The sequence below is a fragment of the Leptodactylus fuscus genome, chromosome 9 (assembly GCF_031893055.1).
Source record: "Leptodactylus fuscus isolate aLepFus1 chromosome 9, aLepFus1.hap2, whole genome shotgun sequence".
NCBI lineage: Eukaryota > Metazoa > Chordata > Amphibia > Anura > Leptodactylidae > Leptodactylus > Leptodactylus fuscus.
The window spans coordinates 40,717,920-40,736,268 of NC_134273.1; the positions used below are offsets into that span (position 1 = coordinate 40,717,920).

Genomic DNA, 18,349 nt, shown 5'->3' on the forward strand with positions numbered 1-18,349 from the left:
TAAGAGACGACAGATGTTTTTTGTTTGGACCAAACACGTCCAAAGCAGTATTGCTGTTATACTCTCAGGTAGTGGGTAAACATACTCACCTTCCGCTGGGCTCTGGCACAAGGCTCTGTCCTCTTCCGGGCTCCTGAGTGACATGAGGAACCGCTTAGGCCCGTGATTCTATATAGAAAGCCATATTAAAAGCTAAAGACTATGAACACCTCTGGTGTTATTTAACTGAAATGCATGTATTTTTGACTAGAAATCATTTCTGTGATTGGGTTCCATTAAAAATGTTCAACCCGGTTGTATGTATTCTCACACATTTCATGCTGAACAGGACTCGGCAGCTTGGTCTGTAGCCCCTCTCTCTACTCCCCTGAAAGTTCACATAGCAGTCATCACTTTAATTTAGATTTATTTTATTTAGTTGGAAACATGTCGGCTTATATTTCTTTACAGGAGAGAAGATCTAAAGGACACAGACATGTCTTAGAGTTGACATATTTTACGTTGAATGGCATTGACCAGCCTGCAATCTATGAGAATACATCCAGGTGGTAGTAGACAAATAGATTTTAAAAAAAAATTAAGCAAACTATAAAAATTATTTTTTGCTAAAATGCAAACATTTTAGCTTAAAAATATTCCCAAAAGGTGTCCATAGACTTTAAAGAGGTATTCTTATAGCCAAGATCGTACTTAAACATGTAGCTTAGAGGGGCTCTATCATTGGGAAAAGTTATTACTGATTAGTTAAAAATGACTTTTCCCAATGATAGAGACCCTTTAAGCTAACGCAAATGTTTTAACCAAGACATTGTTTTTTTTTTTTTTTTTTTTTATCTGGCTCTGGTGAGATGAAAATCAGGAAGTTGGAGAAGACAAGCGGCCAGTGGTTTTTTTTGTTTTTTTTTTGTTTTTTTTTTTACAGTCAGTCATTTGTAAACCTACCTTATATAGCTATTATGTTATAATACACTAGATAATACACAATATGCTGATAAAGTAATAACTAGCTGCTACATATCTGTTACTTATTTACTATGTCTTTGTTAATGTCAATATTAACATAGATATCATCCTCATTTATTCACAGTTATAACCATATAATGACTAATAACACTATGGTACTATCAATGGGGGATTTGACATACTTTCTAGTGAAGTATGACAATAATAATAGCAATGTAATTGCTGACTTTGATCTTTCTATTATCCTCCAATCACCTGTAACTAAATGCCTGTCATTGCAGTTTTATCATTCGTGCAAGTATTAGTCATACTCATCCATTCTGAAACTTGCAAATCTATAAGGATCAATGTCATTTTCATTCACATTAATTCTGCAATATTTTATTAACCTCATTAATATGCAGTGTTTTAAATACATATTCATAATCCAGCTGTAATGATTTATTTAGTGTCTTGTGTGTAAAATAAAGCTGTGTGTAACATCTGAGATTGGCATCACTGGGCCTCTGTTGTATCTCCAGTTAATTTCAGCTTTTATACAATGCTTTGTGGTTGGGTCCTATCATTAGGACCCCCACCATGATAAAGATAACAAAAGGCCACAGTGCTCACTGATTCACCAAGGCCCCTTCATCGTCTTTCCAGTCACCCCATAGCAAAAATATCTGACTTGGGGCCTACCTACGCCTACAGTATAATGTCCCATAATGCATATTTCCCAACTTTCAAAGGACAGAAAGAACCATAGAAGGTGCTGCATATGGAGCTCAACTCACTCCTACATTGACTCCGCCCATTGCCATCCATTTCTTTGTGCGCCCAAACAGTATAATGCTCCTACAGTCACCCTAACCTTATGTTACCGCACATTATAATGTTCCACTCTAATTGCCCCCACATTATAAAGTTTGTTTCCTGTTTAATTAATGTCCTCCTCCAGCTGCTATCAGATCAGTGGAAGAGAATCACTGGTAACCCAGTGCCCACAAAAGGTCTATGACAAAGTGCTGCTTCAGAAGTAGTTATACACTTTATTAAATAGTAACATCAACAGCAGTACAATGTGTTTTGTGGAGTGTGACCCCCTCCACACTTCTTTGGGTACATGCTTTTACAACATAGAAGACGACTATAAATACTTAACCAACAACGTATGACAACATGTAGAATGAAAGTTGAACTTTGATTTACTATAAAATTGCCATTCACAGAAAATATCAAAATAATTGAAAGAGAATAGACTAAATGTAAGTATAATAAAAAATAAATCTGCAATGATAGTAGATCAGGGGTAGGGAACCTTTTTTGGCTAGGAGAGCCGTGAACGTAACATATTTCAAAATGTAATTCGGTGAGAGCCATACAAAATTCTGTTGCTAACCAATAATGATGAATAAAGTACTACTTACTAGAGATAAGCGAGTAGTACTCGATCGAGTAGGTGTTCGATCGAATACTATGGTATTCGAAATACTCGTACTCGATCGAGTACTACTAGCTGTTTGAAGTTAAGAGTCGATGCAGAACCAGCGTTGATGTATAGCATTCTGCCAATCAACGCTGGTTCTTCTCTTACGTTTAGAAGTCTTCTCCCTGCGCAGCGCTCCCGCGTCCTCTTTCAGCTCTGCATTCACTCTGACAGACATCGAGCCTGGGCAGAGCCGACTGTGCATGTCTGCTTGTAGTGCGGGCATGCGCAGTCGGCTTTGCCCAGGCCCGATGCCTAGCAGAGTGAATTCAAGGCCGGAAGAGGACGCGGGGACGCTGTGCAGGGAGAAGAATCCAGCCCGACCCTCACTCATGGACTTGGTAAGTAGAATTTGATCGAATGTTGCGTACCCCTGAAACGAGCATTTCCCCCCATAGACTATAATGGGGTTCGAAACCCGTTGGAACAGTCGTACAGTGTGCGGCTGTTCGAATCGGATTTCGAACATTTTAGTGTTTGCTCATCTCTACTACTTACCATTAATGTGACCTCTGGTATTGCATGGATTTGCTGATGGCTTTGAAGTCTGCTTTATAGGTGGTGAGGTTTAAGCTTCATGCAGGCGTTGAGACTTCCATCTGTTAAACGTGATCGTAGGTTGGTCTTAATGTTTCTTAGATGTGAGAAAGACTGCTCACAAGCATATGTAGAGCCAAACATTGTCAGTACAGCAATACTCACACGTTGCAGTGTATAGTATGTGAGAGGAATCCCGTTTCAAGAATCATCTGGTCTGCGGGTTGAAGTTTTTTTTCAGTTCTACCCACTTGTGTTTGCTCGCCAACTCTGCTTGCTGTCGTGCAAGTCTTTCAAAAATCTTCATTCAGTGACTTGAACTTAGTCACCCACATGTCTGAGGCCTTCAGGTCAGCAGCTTGTAGCTCAAAATCTCTGACAGAGACATCGGGGATGTAACTCAAGTCGGTGCTGTCCACTGCACATTCATGTGGATGGGTGATGAACTTAAAAAGACGAGTGTGCTGACGAAATTCTCCAAAGCGTGCTTTGAATGACTGCAGGAGATTAGGTGTAAAGCCTGGTAGCTGCTGAAGATCAAGATGTTTAGCATGGTCACTTGCATAAATCTTTAAACTCTCCCAGTTTTTCAAAGTGTAGTAAACGACCCGTTTCAATGTCGGCGATGAAGAGTTCAAGCTTGTTTTCAAATGCAAATTACGGCGGATGTTTAACTGTGGTGGCCGCTCAGGAGTCGGCCGACCACCATAGCCACTGGGTGTCTACGGTGTTATACAGTAGACAGCCAGCGCTAATGCCTCCGATCAGTCCCCGCACCATTAACCACTCCGGCGCCTTGGCCATTTTGCCGGTGAATGCCGCCGCCTGGAGCAAGCTCCAGGGCCGACGTCACGTTTCCATGCCAGCTGGGAGCCTTGTAAAAGCTCCCGGCCAGTCTGCAGTCACTTTCTTTTGCAAGCTGGTATATGCAGCCTGCAAAAGAAATGATGATTTTTTGCAATGCAAAAAATGCATTAGCATTGTAATGCATTGAATTAGTGATCAGACCCCCTGGGGTGTCTTATAAATGCAAAAAAAAAATTATATATATACACTGTATATACTCGAGTATAAGCTGACCCCCCTAATTTTACCATAAAAAACTGGGAAAACTTATTGACTCAAGTCGAGTATAAGCCTAGGGGGGAAATGCAGCAGCTACTGGAAAAATTCAAAAATTAAAATGGCCGAGTTCTTGGGTGCAGTAAGTGCTGGGAAAGGGGAGGGGGTGTTTTGGTTGCCTGTCTGCCCCTTCCCTGGGCTTGAGGACTGGGTTTTTTACCCCCACTTGGAATTCAGCCTGGTTGAATATAGGGTATCTGCAGTGCTCCTATTAACCTCTTCCCGACAGAATAGAAGCACTGCATGTCCCCTATATTCAGTAGACCGGGCACTTTCAGACACAGGGATACCTAATGTGTTTCACAGTCATTTTCTACTTTGAGGGCAGGTTCACACCAGTGTCCAATCTCCGTTATGCAGGTTTCCATTTCCTGCCCAAGAAACATTCATGGGTTTGAAAAGTGTCCGCCGGTGAGAGTCTTCTGCTCTCCGCATTGAAACCGGTTTTTCTTTTTTTTTAGTCAGACATGCAGGACTTTGTGTCCGGTAAAAAAAAACAAAAACACGGTTTCGCCATGGGCAGCAGAAGACGGCTCACCCACAGACACTGAATGTCGGTTTCTGTCTTCTGCCGACAGAAGATGGAAACCTGCATAACTGAGATCAGGTGCTGTGAACCCGCCTTTATATGTATTCTAGGGAAAGGAGTCATTTAGAACATTTATTTTATTATATTTTTTACTATTTTTTTTTTGGGGAGATTCTCTACATTACGGCTGGTCATAGACCAGCCGCAATAGTAATATAGCGATGACAGGCCTAGGAGCCTTCATTAGGCTCCCGGCTGTCATCGGAACAGGTCGGCTCCTACGAGCTCGCTGCGCAGGAGCCGGCCTGCAACTTTAAAAGTATGGGGCAGGCCTAAGGGGGAGGACATCTCCGCTGTAATGCTCACAGCGGAGATGCCAAAGCTTATGCCTACAATCAGAGATCGCAGGCATAAGCTTTAGCATCTCTGCTGTAAGCATTACAACGGAGGTGCCGGTTTCATTACATTTAAAGACTCGGCATCCAGACACCGGGGCAGGTGCCGGGGCCCACAGCATCGCCGCGCTCCTGTACATTAAGATCTACAGAAGCACTTACGGTACGGTACTTCTGCTAGCAGGCCAGGAAGCAGACACACGCCGGGTGCGGGCCCGGCGTGTGATGGAGCGGTGGGGGGGCGGGGTCTGCTATCCTGGCCTGCTACCAGAAAATTACCGTAATGACCCGAATATAAGCCGAGGAGCACTTTTTTAGCACAAAAACTGTGCTGAAAAACTCTGTTTATACGGTATATAAATTTGAAACCTATTAAAAATTCAAATCACCCCCCTTTCCCTAGAACACATAAAAAATTAGTTAAATACTGTGAAACACATACATATCAGGTATCCCTGTGTCCGAAATCACCCGCTCTACAAATACAAACATTTTTCCTGTACGGTAAACGCCATAGTGGTAAAAATAGTCAAAAGTGCCAAACCGCCGTTTTTTTCACTGTTTTGATTCTGATAAAAAATTTGAATAAAAAGTGATCAAAGCAATAGCAATTCCCGAAAATGGTAATAATTGTAAATATATATATATATATATATATATATATATATATATATATGTATATATTATACACACACACACGGCTGTCAGAATATGGCGACTTGCAATTGCTTTGGTATTCCGCTCGGGGGGGCCTCATGCGTATTCCCACCCCCCATACGGAATCCAAACGCTAATGTGAACCAGGGGGGTCAGCTCTGTTAGTGGAGAGAATAGTAGCAGGTGTAATGAATGTGAATTCTAGGACTAGGTGGATTAACAAAAATTGGGAAAGGGGTTGCAGTTGCACACAGACACTATTGCAAGAGGGAGCCCCAAGGTTTTTGTGGTAAATGAAATGGGATAATTACTACTCAAGGAACACTTTACTTGTATAAATATTACCCAGTAAGCCACATTTATTGAATAAATTGCACCAATGTTTGCCACCTCATATGTATAGCTACTCTCAAGGGTGTAACTAACAAAGACTGCCGCACTTGTCCCAGTGCTACTCTGTGCTCAGCTGCCGATACTCCACCTCTAGAGGTGGATTGTAAGCAAACTTTTGATTTGAGGCCCCCCCTCCTCCACGACATAGTGCCCCCTTTCCTGACCCCCACACAGTACAACGCCCCACTGACACTATAATGTTCCAAAGTGGCCTCCACACAGTATAACATCCCATATCAGCCCCTAAACACAGTATAATGTCACATGGTATAACTTCGCATAGTGGACCCTCTGCACAGTATAATATACCATAGCGGTTCCTCCACACAGTATAATGTCTCATAAAGGCCCTGCACACAGTATAATAACACAAAGCAGCCTCCATACAGTATAATGTCCCACAGTGGCTCCTACACAGAGTATTATGTCCCATTGTGACCCCAATAGTATTTGTGGCAAATATTTCAGGTTCAGTAGAACCAGAAAATTTGGGGGTACACCAACTAGAAACTGTAAATTTAAGACTCCAGGGTGTACGGTAATTTTCAGAGGCTTAGGGGAGGTGACAAACATAAAAAAACAGCGATACTTCTCCTGCGCTCTAGTGCGACTTACTGCTTTTTTTCAGCCGTCTACAATGGCGTCACAGACATGGTTTACACTGAGAACTTCACACAAGAGTAACCAGGATTACCTGCATTAACTAACATCTTGTCTGGAAGATGAAATGGTTCAATAGCAATCTATTATTGAAAATTACACACTCAGCCAAAAAGTGATAGCATCTCCCACCACGTTACACCCCTCTTACAAAAAGCGAGCTAATCAATTTGTGCACAAGCAGTATGTGCAACCAGAAGCAAATAAATAAAGAGATAGCTGGGTCTCCCAATAACTTTAAGGGCTAGTTCACACGGGGACACGGAGGAGGATTTCGACAGCGGCTTCCGCCTGAAGAAAGGGCATGTCGCTTCTTTTCTCCGCTAGCAGCAGCCCGCCGCTAGCGGAGAAAAGAAGCCCGGCGGTCTGCATAGACCACCATTGTAAAGGGGCGGATTTTGAAGCGAAATCTGCTGTCAAAATCCGCCCCTTTGCCCACGTGTGAACGAGCCCTTAGAGTCTATGTAGACTGCTAGCAGAGAAAAAGAAAAGACTACTTTTCTTCAAGCGTTTTCCAGCTGAAGAAAGCAATAGAAGTGGATGGGAGGTGAAAACGCACATATTTTTTTTTCAGCCCATTCACTTTACAGGAATATAATTAGGAAGCTTTTTTTTCAGGACCAAAATAAGCCACACGTAATTTACGTGTGAACTAGCCCTAATAAAAAAAGGTTTCCTGCAGGCAGGTAACATAAAATTCCTCTTTTCTCACTTGCATGTTTGTGGGACACCGATGACTTTGCACTTCTATCAGCAGTATCTCGCATAGCAGAATCACAGGCTGCAGTTGTGCACCCTGTAGAACTTCGTAACAGGACCAGTTATCAGCCTTACACACCTGGAAATCAGAAGGCAGATGATGTACTGCTGAAGAGACCTTGATGTGCCTAGCATGGTATGCCTCACCAATGGTGATCCTGATAAAGCAGGTGACTTGCTTTGGTGGCCACCAGTCCCTTCTTGTTTTGTCAAACAAAGCATCATGCATACTTTGTACCCGACACAGCACAGTTGTACAATAATTTGTATGAATAGATACCTCCAGATTGTCTCCTATTGCATTACCTTGAATATCATTATGGCATGCCTGCTACATTCAGGACTATAGTTTGCACACAATTACTTCAATAGCAGCTCTGATTGGCTTCTTTTCCCTGTCCTACTGTCAGCTTAAAGAGAACCTTTCATCACTTGGGGCACATGCAGTTTTATATACCACTAGAAAGCTGACAGTGCGCTGAATTTAGCACACTGTTGGCTTTCATGATCTGTGCCCCAGGTGAAGAGCTATCAGTGCCGGTACGGTAGCTCTTCACCTGCAGTAAAAGCACACGGATCCCCATAGACTATAATGGGGTCCGTGTGCTTGCTGCCTGCACAAATCATTTGACAGGAAAGTAGATTGTGAGCTACTTTCCTGTTCCCATGATCCCTGCGGAACTCTGGCGGCAAGTACACGGACCCCATTATAGCCTATGGGGATCCGTGTGCTTTTACTGCACAGCGCTTGGAATTGCGTTTGGTATTCTTTGGTATTCCATTCAGGGGTCCCCCGGACGGAATACCAACGCAGATGTGAACAAGGGGTAAGGCTGTGTTCACATGGAAGAATTTGGCACAGATTTGGGGGCAGATTTCACCCCTGAATCCAGAGCAGATTCTTCCTGAAATCTGCCTTCTATTGTCTTCAATGAGATTAGGGAAGGTTAAATTAAGATAAGTAACATTTTTTTTTCCTATTTTTTTTGTCTAAATCTGGGGAGTGTCATAGTAGGATGCAGCTTTTTTACTCAAAAAGGTTTTCAGCTTGGACCTTTACTTGACAATGGATGTTTGTGTACCCCTGATCTAAGGTAGCAGGGGTGGCAAAGGAGGTAGCATTTCTTATACAGTCAAGACTTTTTTTTTTTTTTTTTTTAAAGGTTATTTTAGTGATCTAAAGAAATAAAGCTGTATGAGCTGGTCCACTGTATAAGCAATGCTACCTCCTATGCTACCCCTACTACTCCTTATGTCATTCCCTTTACCTTATACATCAGGAGCATTCAACTACTTTTGGTAAAGTTCTGTTGACTGCTGAGCTGTATGAGCAGGTCACCAGCCAGTGTCCATTTATCTGCAGATCCAAGGTGCCTGGACATACAAGTTTACAGTCTGATAAGACATCATGTCCTGTGGGATAATGTGGGAGATTGATCAGAGGGGTTAGTTTTAGGGAGCCTATCTGCTGAAGGATTTAGATTAGGAATTGTGATAAGCCTGCTAAAAGAGATGTCTTTAGGATGGGCATAAAGTTATTAAGGTAAAAGGTTGTCTGGGATAAAATAAAAATTAACCCCTAAACTAAACCCCCTCCCCCACCTAAGGGAAGGCTCACACCAGCACCGGGTTTCCGTATTCTGCCCGAGAAACTGGACAGGAGATGGAAACCCGGCAGTCAGTATCCGCCAGCAAGAGCGGCAAAACAGGTTTTTGTTTTTTTAACCAGACACAAAGTCCTGCATTTCCAACTGTGTCTGGTAAAAAAAAAATAAATAAAAAAGACGGTTTCACCGCGGAGATGCAGAAGACTCTCACAATTTTAAAACCCCATTCAAGTGAATGGGTTTGAAAACTGACTGCCAGTTTCCATCTTCTGTCCAGTTTCTTGGTCAGAAGACGGAAACCTGCAAAGTGGAGACCGGGCGTAGGTGTGAACCCGTCCTAACTTCTATTAAAAATAAATAACCTATAGCTACCCATATTATCCCTGTGACTGCCCCAGGGACACTGCTTCCGAAATGGAACGTCACCAGTACGCTCTCCCCCTGATGTGGTGGAGGGGGTCGGCTGAGTTAGTTGAGAAGGGCTAGTAGTCAGCAGGATAGCTTTAGCTAAGGAGACAGGGAGGGGAGTGTAAGAGAGAGGAGAGGGGCAGTGAGAAGGAGGTAGTGTGGAAGGTACACAGGAACTATACCAAGTAAACAATTGCAAAAGAAGCCAGGAGCTTCCAGAAATCACACAAACACTGCCAAAAGTATATGGGTGTACCCACCTTTTTTGCCGCCCGAGGCGGACGACAGAAAGGCCCCCCCCCCCCCAGAGGAGGGAGCGGTACGGCGTTAGCAGGCAGGGAGAGCACCTGCTCTCTGCCTGAGCGTGAGGGGAGGCCGCTGGAGCAGCGCTGCATCCACAGGGCCTCCCCAATCCACCGCTCGCTTCCCGTGCCGGGCTGCCGAGACGGTGACGCTAAGCCAGTCCAGGACAGGTCACCTCATGGGAGGTGGGTGTATTAACCAATTCATAGCATCAATAGACATTTGAAAGGGGGTAGATTTTTGCCCAGAAAACTCCCTTTAATAGGATTAGCCACTGTAGAGCATTCAGGACAAGTGGTGCCACTCAGAAGAAGTCTTGTATACAGGAATGGGAGGCTCTAATAGTAGAGGATATTAGAAAACAAACACTGCAGTCCTAGGTTCAAGACGACCAAAAAAACAACATCTGCAAAGAATTTGTATGTTATCCCCATGATGGTGCGCCCTACATGGGGCTGTGACTGACAATGTCTATAAAGCGCTGCAGACTATGTTGGCATTATATAAGTCAGGGCTTGTTCACATCTGCGCCCGGTCTCCGTTCTGCAAGTTTTCATTTCCTGCACAAGACAGAGGCAGGAGACGGAAACCTGCAGGACTCTCTCATCCATTTGAATGGGTTTGAAAGATGTCCGGCCATGAGCGTTTTATGCTCTCCGCCGCAAAACTTTTTTTTTTTTTTTTTTAAATCGGACATGCAGTACTCTGTGTACGATTTAAAAAAAACAACAAAACAAAAAAACACGGTTTCGCGGTGGAGAGCATAAAACGCTCACTGGCGCGCACAGCTGGTCCCGGTCACAGAACGGAGACCCAAACGCTAGTGTGAACCCAGCATAAGCAAAATAACTAAACTCAAATCTATGAGAATTGGGTTGCCTGAGGACAGGCTCACTGATGAAGCTTTGGAGCATAGTCACACAGCTCCACGTACTTTTGCACGGCCCACAGAACATCATTTCTACATAGAAGAAGATACATCCACGTGTGAAGACTATAAATAAAATATACATAAAAAGATGGCCCCTGCAGCTCGTCATGGTGATTGCTATGGCGCCGCATGTAACGCCACAGAGTACGAGCACTCCTATTGGCAGCCAGGCCTCAGCCTTTGGTTGGTGGCACAGAACCCTCTCGAAATGACTTCATTCCCGCAGTAACAGAGTAAACCGAGGCTTGGACCACACACGCTCTTACGTCATGACGCCATTACGTCCGTCCGGCGGCGAGTGAGATACTCGGAAGGGCGTGTTCTTCGTTGGCCCAATAAGGAGCTAGGGCCACTAAAAAGGCGGGTCAAAGTGATTGACAGCCAATACAGCCAATTCAAGTATGAACTGTCGACTCTCTGGACCAATAGTAGCGGTCAAGGGGCGTGTACGTGTCGAGTCATGTTGTGGTGTTGTTGCCAGAGGGCGGAGCGGGCTGTGGTGCAGTCAGGCAGGGGAGCGCGGAGTTGGCGGAGGTGGGAGTTACCGGGAGACCGGTGAGAGGGGCTGACGGGGGGGCTGGGGTGCCTGTTTGTCAGAATTCATGGCTCTTTGCAGTCGCCATTTATGTGCATGACTGTGCTGTGTATGAGGCAGTGTGGAGGAGTTGTGTGTGATCAAGGCCTACGGGCTGTGTGAGTGTGTGACCTGTGGCGGCTCCAGCGCTGCTATTTATCGCTATATTCTGGGGTACGTTCACATTGTGCGGCTTTGTAAGTCGCGTGCTGTCGTTAATTCTCGTGCAGCCTGAGTCCTGGCTGCGCTGTGCTGTGCATGTGTCCTGTGTAATAAGGCTGCTACCTTATGTGTCATATGCAGTCATCTGGTGGCCAGGTTATGTAAGCAGGCGCATAGTCTCTGTATGTTACACACTGGGAAGGTATTAGCAGCTTTATTCACCTGGATCAGCCTGCTGGCAGCTTGTCATTTGTATATGTCATTATTCACACTACATGGGGTATACAGGGTATGGGATAAATGTCTGATCAGCCCTGAGTGCCCTGTCTGTACAGAGCGCTATGTGAGTGTCTGATCAGCCCTGAGTGCCCTGTCTGTACAGAGCGCTATGTGAGTATCTGATCAGCCCTGAGTGCCCTGTCTGTACAGAGCGCTATGTGAGTGTCTGATCAGCCCTGAGTGCCCTGTCTGTACAGAGCGCTATGTGAGTGTCTGATCAGCCCTGAGTGCCCTGTCTGTACAGAGCGCTATGTGAGTGTCTGATCAGCCCTGAGTGCCCTGTCTGTACAGAGCGCTATGTGAGTGTCTGATCAGCCCTGAGTGCCCGGTCTGTACAGAGCGCTATGTGAGTGTCTGATCAGCCCTGAGTGCCCGGTCTGTACAGAGCGCTATGTGAGTGTCTGATCAGCCCTGAGTGCCCTGTCTGTACAGAGCGCTATGTGAGTATCTGATCAGCCCTGAGTGCCCTGTCTGTACAGAGCGCTATGTGAGTGTCTGATCAGCCCTGAGTGCCCTGTCTGTACAGAGCGCTATGTGAGTGTCTGATCAGCCCTGAGTGCCCTGTCTGTACAGAGCGCTATGTGAGTGTCTGATCAGCCCTGAGTGCCCTGTCTGTACAGAGCGCTATGTGAATGTCTGATCAGCCCTGAGTGCCCTGTCTGTACAGAGCGCTATGTGAGTATCTGATCAGCCCTGAGTGCCCTGTCTGTACAGAGCGCTATGTGAGTGTCTGATCAGCCCTGGATTGGCTTCTATGGGACCTGTGGTGATGTCTGACTACAACGATGTGTCAGGCTCATAGGCCTGAATAGAGCCATGGTCTCATATGTGCTACTGCTCCAGTCATCCCGGGGGGGGTCTTATGTGATCAGACATTTGATCCCCTATTTGTGAACATTGGCTAACCCATATATTGTTAGGTATACAAGGTATACAGCACCTATGCTAAGTACTATTATATATTTACTTGCCAGATGTTCCTATGAGCAGCTGCAAAGAGTTTTTGCTGTTCTAAATGAAATCCTAATGGCTGTCATCCCTACAGTCATAAATAGCAGCCTGAGAAGTTACGCCGGTGCTTTTTTCCGGCGTAAGCTGGTGTCAACCATCTTGTCCTGCGTGCCAGATCTGTCCAGTTATCCATGGATGCTTCTGTCTTGTGCAGAATAGTAGCCTAGACTGTGTTACAACATTTGCAGTTGTTTTGGTTGGTACCCAGCTTTCCCAAATACATATAACTTTAAAAAAAACAACTGGCTAGTTATTCAGTTTAAGTCTAATGCAAAAAAAAAACCTTTTACACTAAGGCCATATGGTGCGTGCTACGGTGGGTAACCTGCTGTGAAGTTCAGTACAAATGTATTGGAAAGGGATTTCATCAAACAGCATCCACACACTGCAGACACAAACAGCAGCACCAAGTGTCCTCCTGCCCTGTGGGTCTTTATGACAGGTAACATGGCAGTTTGCGCTGCATCTTGAGCCATGGTATTTAGTCTTGGGAAAGCTGAGAACGGCTTGTGACTGCACAGCAGACATTAGATGGTTTGTACCACTTGTACGTCCGCTGTGAGATGTCTGCTACTCGCAACATGTGGCCATGGTCTTGGGCTGAAGCGCTCATGTAGTTTGAGGTGCGAGTTTTGATAAAGCTTTTTGAGTCACAGCTGGCAGGAGATGTATAAGGTGTTTTTTGAACTCACTTTTGGTTTTGACTCGAACAACTGTGCGTGAGATTCCATCCTCCAATTCTCATATCATTAGGATGTGCCATAACTTTGTGAGTGACGGTGTCCTTTTGGTGGGACTCCCACCAATCCTGAGAATCAGGGGTCGGCAGCACTGATTTAGCCCTTCAGCACCCTCACAGTTTTCCCTTGCCTCCTCCAGTGTAAGTGAACGTTTGCACAGATCTATTGAATGGAGCTGGTCACAGTTCTCTGCCCTGTGTGCGGGTCCAGGGGAAAATAGTGAAGGGACTGCTGTTTCTAAATCTGTGCTGCAGATCATTCATTCTCAGGATTGGTGGGGGTCTTAGAGGTGTGGCATATCCTAGTGATATGAGTTTGGAATACCTCATTAAAGGGGTTATCCGCCTTTTGGATAGGATAGACAATTAATATTAAGACTCCCAAAGATCAGTTGTTTGAGAACGGCTCTCATTTACATGTCACAAGACCATACTGCTCACTCGCCGTATCATGAGTAATGACGGTTTTAAGGCACTGTAACCCTGTCCCATTGAAGTCTATAGGACAGAGCTGCAGTCCCTAAAGCCACTCTTACACATTGTACAGCAAGTGAACAGTGTTTCTCTCAGCATGTTAACACAACAGTGAACCGCACCGTCCTTGGAACAGCTAATCTGTGGGGTTCCAGGGTGTTGGATCCCCATAGAAAGAATATGGATGGACTATGCTAAGTATAGGCCATCAATATTGTAAGGATGGATAACCCAGATGTAAAACTGGCCTTATACACCTCATAGGGCCTCCCATTGCTGTTTGGTCTTCAGACCTGCAGTTGGGATGGATTTGTGAGCGATACAGTCACAGAAATGCGCAGTATTACATTCATGTGTAATGGACCCGAGTTCCATTTCCTGGGGAAGTATTGATTTAGAGGTAAGTTCTCTTTAATCCAGAGCTGTATATGCTCACGCTGCAGTATTCGGTTGGTTGTGTGTATTGTACAGGATGTCTACTGTGTGGATATATAAGTTGCTTCTGCAGCGCTCTCTGCTTGTGCCGTCTAACATCTGCATATTGCAGCAGATTTGAGGTCAGGTTCCCGATTCTAGCAGGTCAGAGGCTTGATTCTGTCACATTGCTTATCTCTTGTTTTCTTTCTATTCACAGGTCTTTTGTCTCTTACTCTGTGCACTGACTCTACCCAGGATTTGACACCTTGCTGGCTGTTGTCACACACAGAGCTGGTGAAAGGTACGATCACGCATTCACACCACACGGGGTGCATCAGCAAAACCATTCAGTCCTACATAGTGTTAACAGCTGGAATAGACTTTTTTTGATAATGAAAGATTTCCAGCAGACTCTGCTTTTTACTGAAAAACCTGACTAAAAAGGAATGTTGAAATATAATTGTTTGTTGTATTATGATATATCCTATTAATATTATAAATGTGAAAGTTTGTGAGTTTGGATGTTTGTGGGTTTGTGTGTTCGGATGTTTGTTAGTCAATCACGCAAAACCCGCTTGACCGATTTGGCTGAAATTTTCCACAAACATAGTTAATACACCCCATTGCGCAATAGGCTACTTTTCGTCACAATAGCGCACATACGTTTTTCCCAGGACCCCCACAAACCCCAAACTCACATCACTATCTCTGCAATCTCACACACTTTGGACCATAGCAAGCCACAAAATTCATATTACCCCCTACAGCAGAGGTCAGCAACCCCTGGCACACATGCCAAGAGTGGCACTCCTGCCATATTTCACTGGCATGCCAGCAGCACAGGACCTGCAAGAGTTAAATAAAGTCTCTGCTACAGCTGAGGCATAAGGACACTCCCCTTTGAGAGGGGTGCAGGAAACCCAGAGGTGGAGCTTAATCGCTCAAGTCTCTGCCTGCTATAGTGATAGCTCCTGTCGAAGCTGCTAGCAAACTGAAAGTAAGAAACACACAGCTCCCTTCCTTTACTTCCTATTCTCATTAATGTCAGGCATTTGGGGTTATTAGTTTAGTGTTAGTAACTCCATGTACCTCACATTAATAGGAATAAACCCCATCATGTCCCTCATATTAACCCCTGTGTGCCCCATATAAAGGTGACTAATATGTGAGACATATGGAGGTACTAATAAAACACCTCAGTAATGAAGATACTTAATTATTACCTCCAAGTCTCTCACATATCAGTAACTAGAGATGAGCGAGTACTGTTGGGATCAGCCGATCTGAACAGCACGCTCCATAGAAATGAATGGATGCACCTGGTATTTCCGCTTGGACGTAGCCAGCGCGCTTAACCCCCCGCGTGCCGGCTACGTCCATTCATTTCTATGCGAGCGTACTGTTCGGATCGGCTGATCCCAACAGTACTCGCTCATCTCTATCAGTAACTCTTACACTGGGGTTAATGTGAGGGACATGATGGGGTTAATTGCTATTAATAAGAGGCACATGGAGTTACTAAACTGTCATGCACAGGGCCAGACTTTATGTTGCTTACTCAAGAGTATCCTGTACCCAAAACTTACATGTACTGGCGGAAAATAACAAATCATACAATGTCGTATATCGAAGTATATTAACCTGAAATACCTCTGTCCCAAAGTCACTATGTACAGTTTATGCCAACACCGTATAGCGGCTGAAATACAAATTACATTCAACACAAAAGTCTCATGTGCTCTCAGAATTACAGCAAAAACAAGATACACAGTTACATTTTATATCCCATACCTTATACACAGTACGAAAACCTTACCCGCGCCTGTATATACCCACTTCTACAATCACCGCAGACGAAGTCGCGGGTACCAGCTAGTATGATATATAAATGGGCACTGCATGTCAATGGTTAACAGGCCTAGATAGATCATAAATCAGTCTTGTAAACTTACTGATGCCCGGGCTGAATGGCTGAAACCTGACAAGCACCCAGCAGACCCCTTTACAATTTATGGGCTCCACAGGTAACCGCTGTTTTACTGGACAGGCTCTCCTGTCTTTGGGTCCCCTGGTGTACCCAAATGACAGAAAGCTCGGCGCTACGTTGAACCTAGCCTTAGTGAGTTGTGCTTTTGTCACCGACACGCTGTTGGTTGACATTTTATGTTTAATACCAGGGCTGTGTAGTTACTAAGCCAAACCACTGTCTCTGACATAATTGACTGATCGTCATGGTCAGACACAAGCAGTAAGGATCCGCTAAGTCACAAAAAAAGGCAGTCATTGGATTTCTATGAAAGTAAATATGTAATAAGCTATATAGCTAATCATTAAATATAAATAATTGAATAATATATTGTAATCATTTTATTTTGAAGCTGGAATTAGTAACTTTTTTCGATTCCACCCAAAACTAACGCTGACTCTACAGACCTGTAGTGATCCAACATAAAAAAACCTGGGCTCTGGCGTGACTCCCTGCTGTCTCCAGATCTTCTGACGTCAGGAACCGCTGAGGGTCACGTGGCATTGTGATGCATAGATGTAATTGTCACAATGCTGTGTAGCCACTGTGATTGAACCTCCCTGTCAGTAAGAAGATCCACAGACATCAGGGAGTCTTGCTAGAGCCCAGGAGAGAGAACTGTTTTTTTTTTTTTTTTTTTTATCTTTGATCACCTACCCAGGGCCTCTGGGGTCTGAAAAGATGTCAGAATATAATAACAGGTACAGTTTGACCGTATTCTGACTGAACAAAACTGCCGGGCAACCAGACCACCCAACACCTACTCAAACTATAAAAGGGGTGTGACCTAAATAATCATTATAGAGGTAAAAATGCCCAATTTAGGTAATAATTGCCCATTCTTGTCCACCATTCAAACTTGCTGCAGTTGTATAGTGGGGGCTCTGTTTAGGACCACCTTTCTAGTCATTGATGTGGGGCCCCCAGTAATTAGATAGATAGATTATTATATTTTTTTTTTTTATATATCTCATATATCTTTGATCTATGTTTATGATATTGATTTTGTGCAATTTTAATGGTCAGTATTGTAAGCATTCTATGCATTGATTTTAACCTATTTATTCTTTTCTTGTAGATAATACCTGCGTGTGATTCTTCACCATTTTGCACACCATTTTTCTTTCCCATGCAGACGAATGAGGGAGAAACACTTAAGGAAAGCTGTCCCAAGGTCAGTGCATGAAGCAATTTAGTGGTTTGGACAAGACCAGGGTTGAAATCTCCTAATAGATGAATGGCCACAAATCGGGCACTGTACATTACAATACTGTATACAGTTTCTCTAAAGCACAGGATGAGAAGAAATTACCTGATAATGTGCACAATAAAAGGGAATCCGTTTCTAAAACAAATATTAGTCTAAAGTCTTTTCCTATAATAGAGAATCTGATCAACATTTCCTTCTTTAAAGGGGTTTTCTGGAACTTTAAAGGGTATTCTCATCAGGGAAATGTATCTTACGTCCACAGGGTATATCTTAAATGAATGATAAATGTGATTTCCACCCCCATAACCCGATCTATCCCCAGAATATTGGTCATCCAACCCCTTAGTTACAGCCACAGGAGAGGAGGCTATATATGCAGGATCTATTCATTTACTTCTATGGGAGCTCAGAGAATAGCTGAGCAGGAAGGTGCAGCACCTCCATCTGTTGGACTTTTATGACAGATCCTGTGGATTGACAACAATTACTGATCGGTGGAGGTCTGACACCCAGGCAGCTCCACTAGTCATTCAATTGAAACAAGTGTGGTGCTCTGGGAGCAGGTACAGCTCTGTACACTGTATAGTGGCGTTGAATGGTTTTACAGCATTCTTCTCTTTACTGTCCTTGAATATAACAAGTATCATGAACAGCTCCTTGTATAGTCAGAGATCTCTGCATATATTATCTGTAGTAATGTTGGCACTATACATGGCTGCCAAATC

At 44.1% G+C, this 18,349-nt stretch overlaps 1 protein-coding gene across 3 annotated transcripts in view; it reads left to right on the forward strand.

The window, feature by feature from the left end:
* The first annotated feature begins 11,202 nt into the window (after positions 1-11,202).
* Positions 11,203-18,349, forward strand: part of TNRC6B (trinucleotide repeat containing adaptor 6B) — an 82,862-nt gene continuing 75,715 nt past the window's right edge. For 2 of the 3 annotated variants that reach the window (XM_075286789.1, XM_075286791.1), the window contains exons 1-3: positions 11,203-11,287; positions 14,606-14,689; positions 17,493-17,588. In XM_075286789.1, the coding sequence (XP_075142890.1) occupies positions 17,554-17,588 (35 nt within the window). In that variant the 5' untranslated portion in view covers positions 11,203-11,287; positions 14,606-14,689; positions 17,493-17,553. The remainder of the gene's footprint in view (positions 11,288-14,605; positions 14,690-17,492; positions 17,589-18,349) is intronic. The other variant, XM_075286790.1, reaches the window with a different exon arrangement.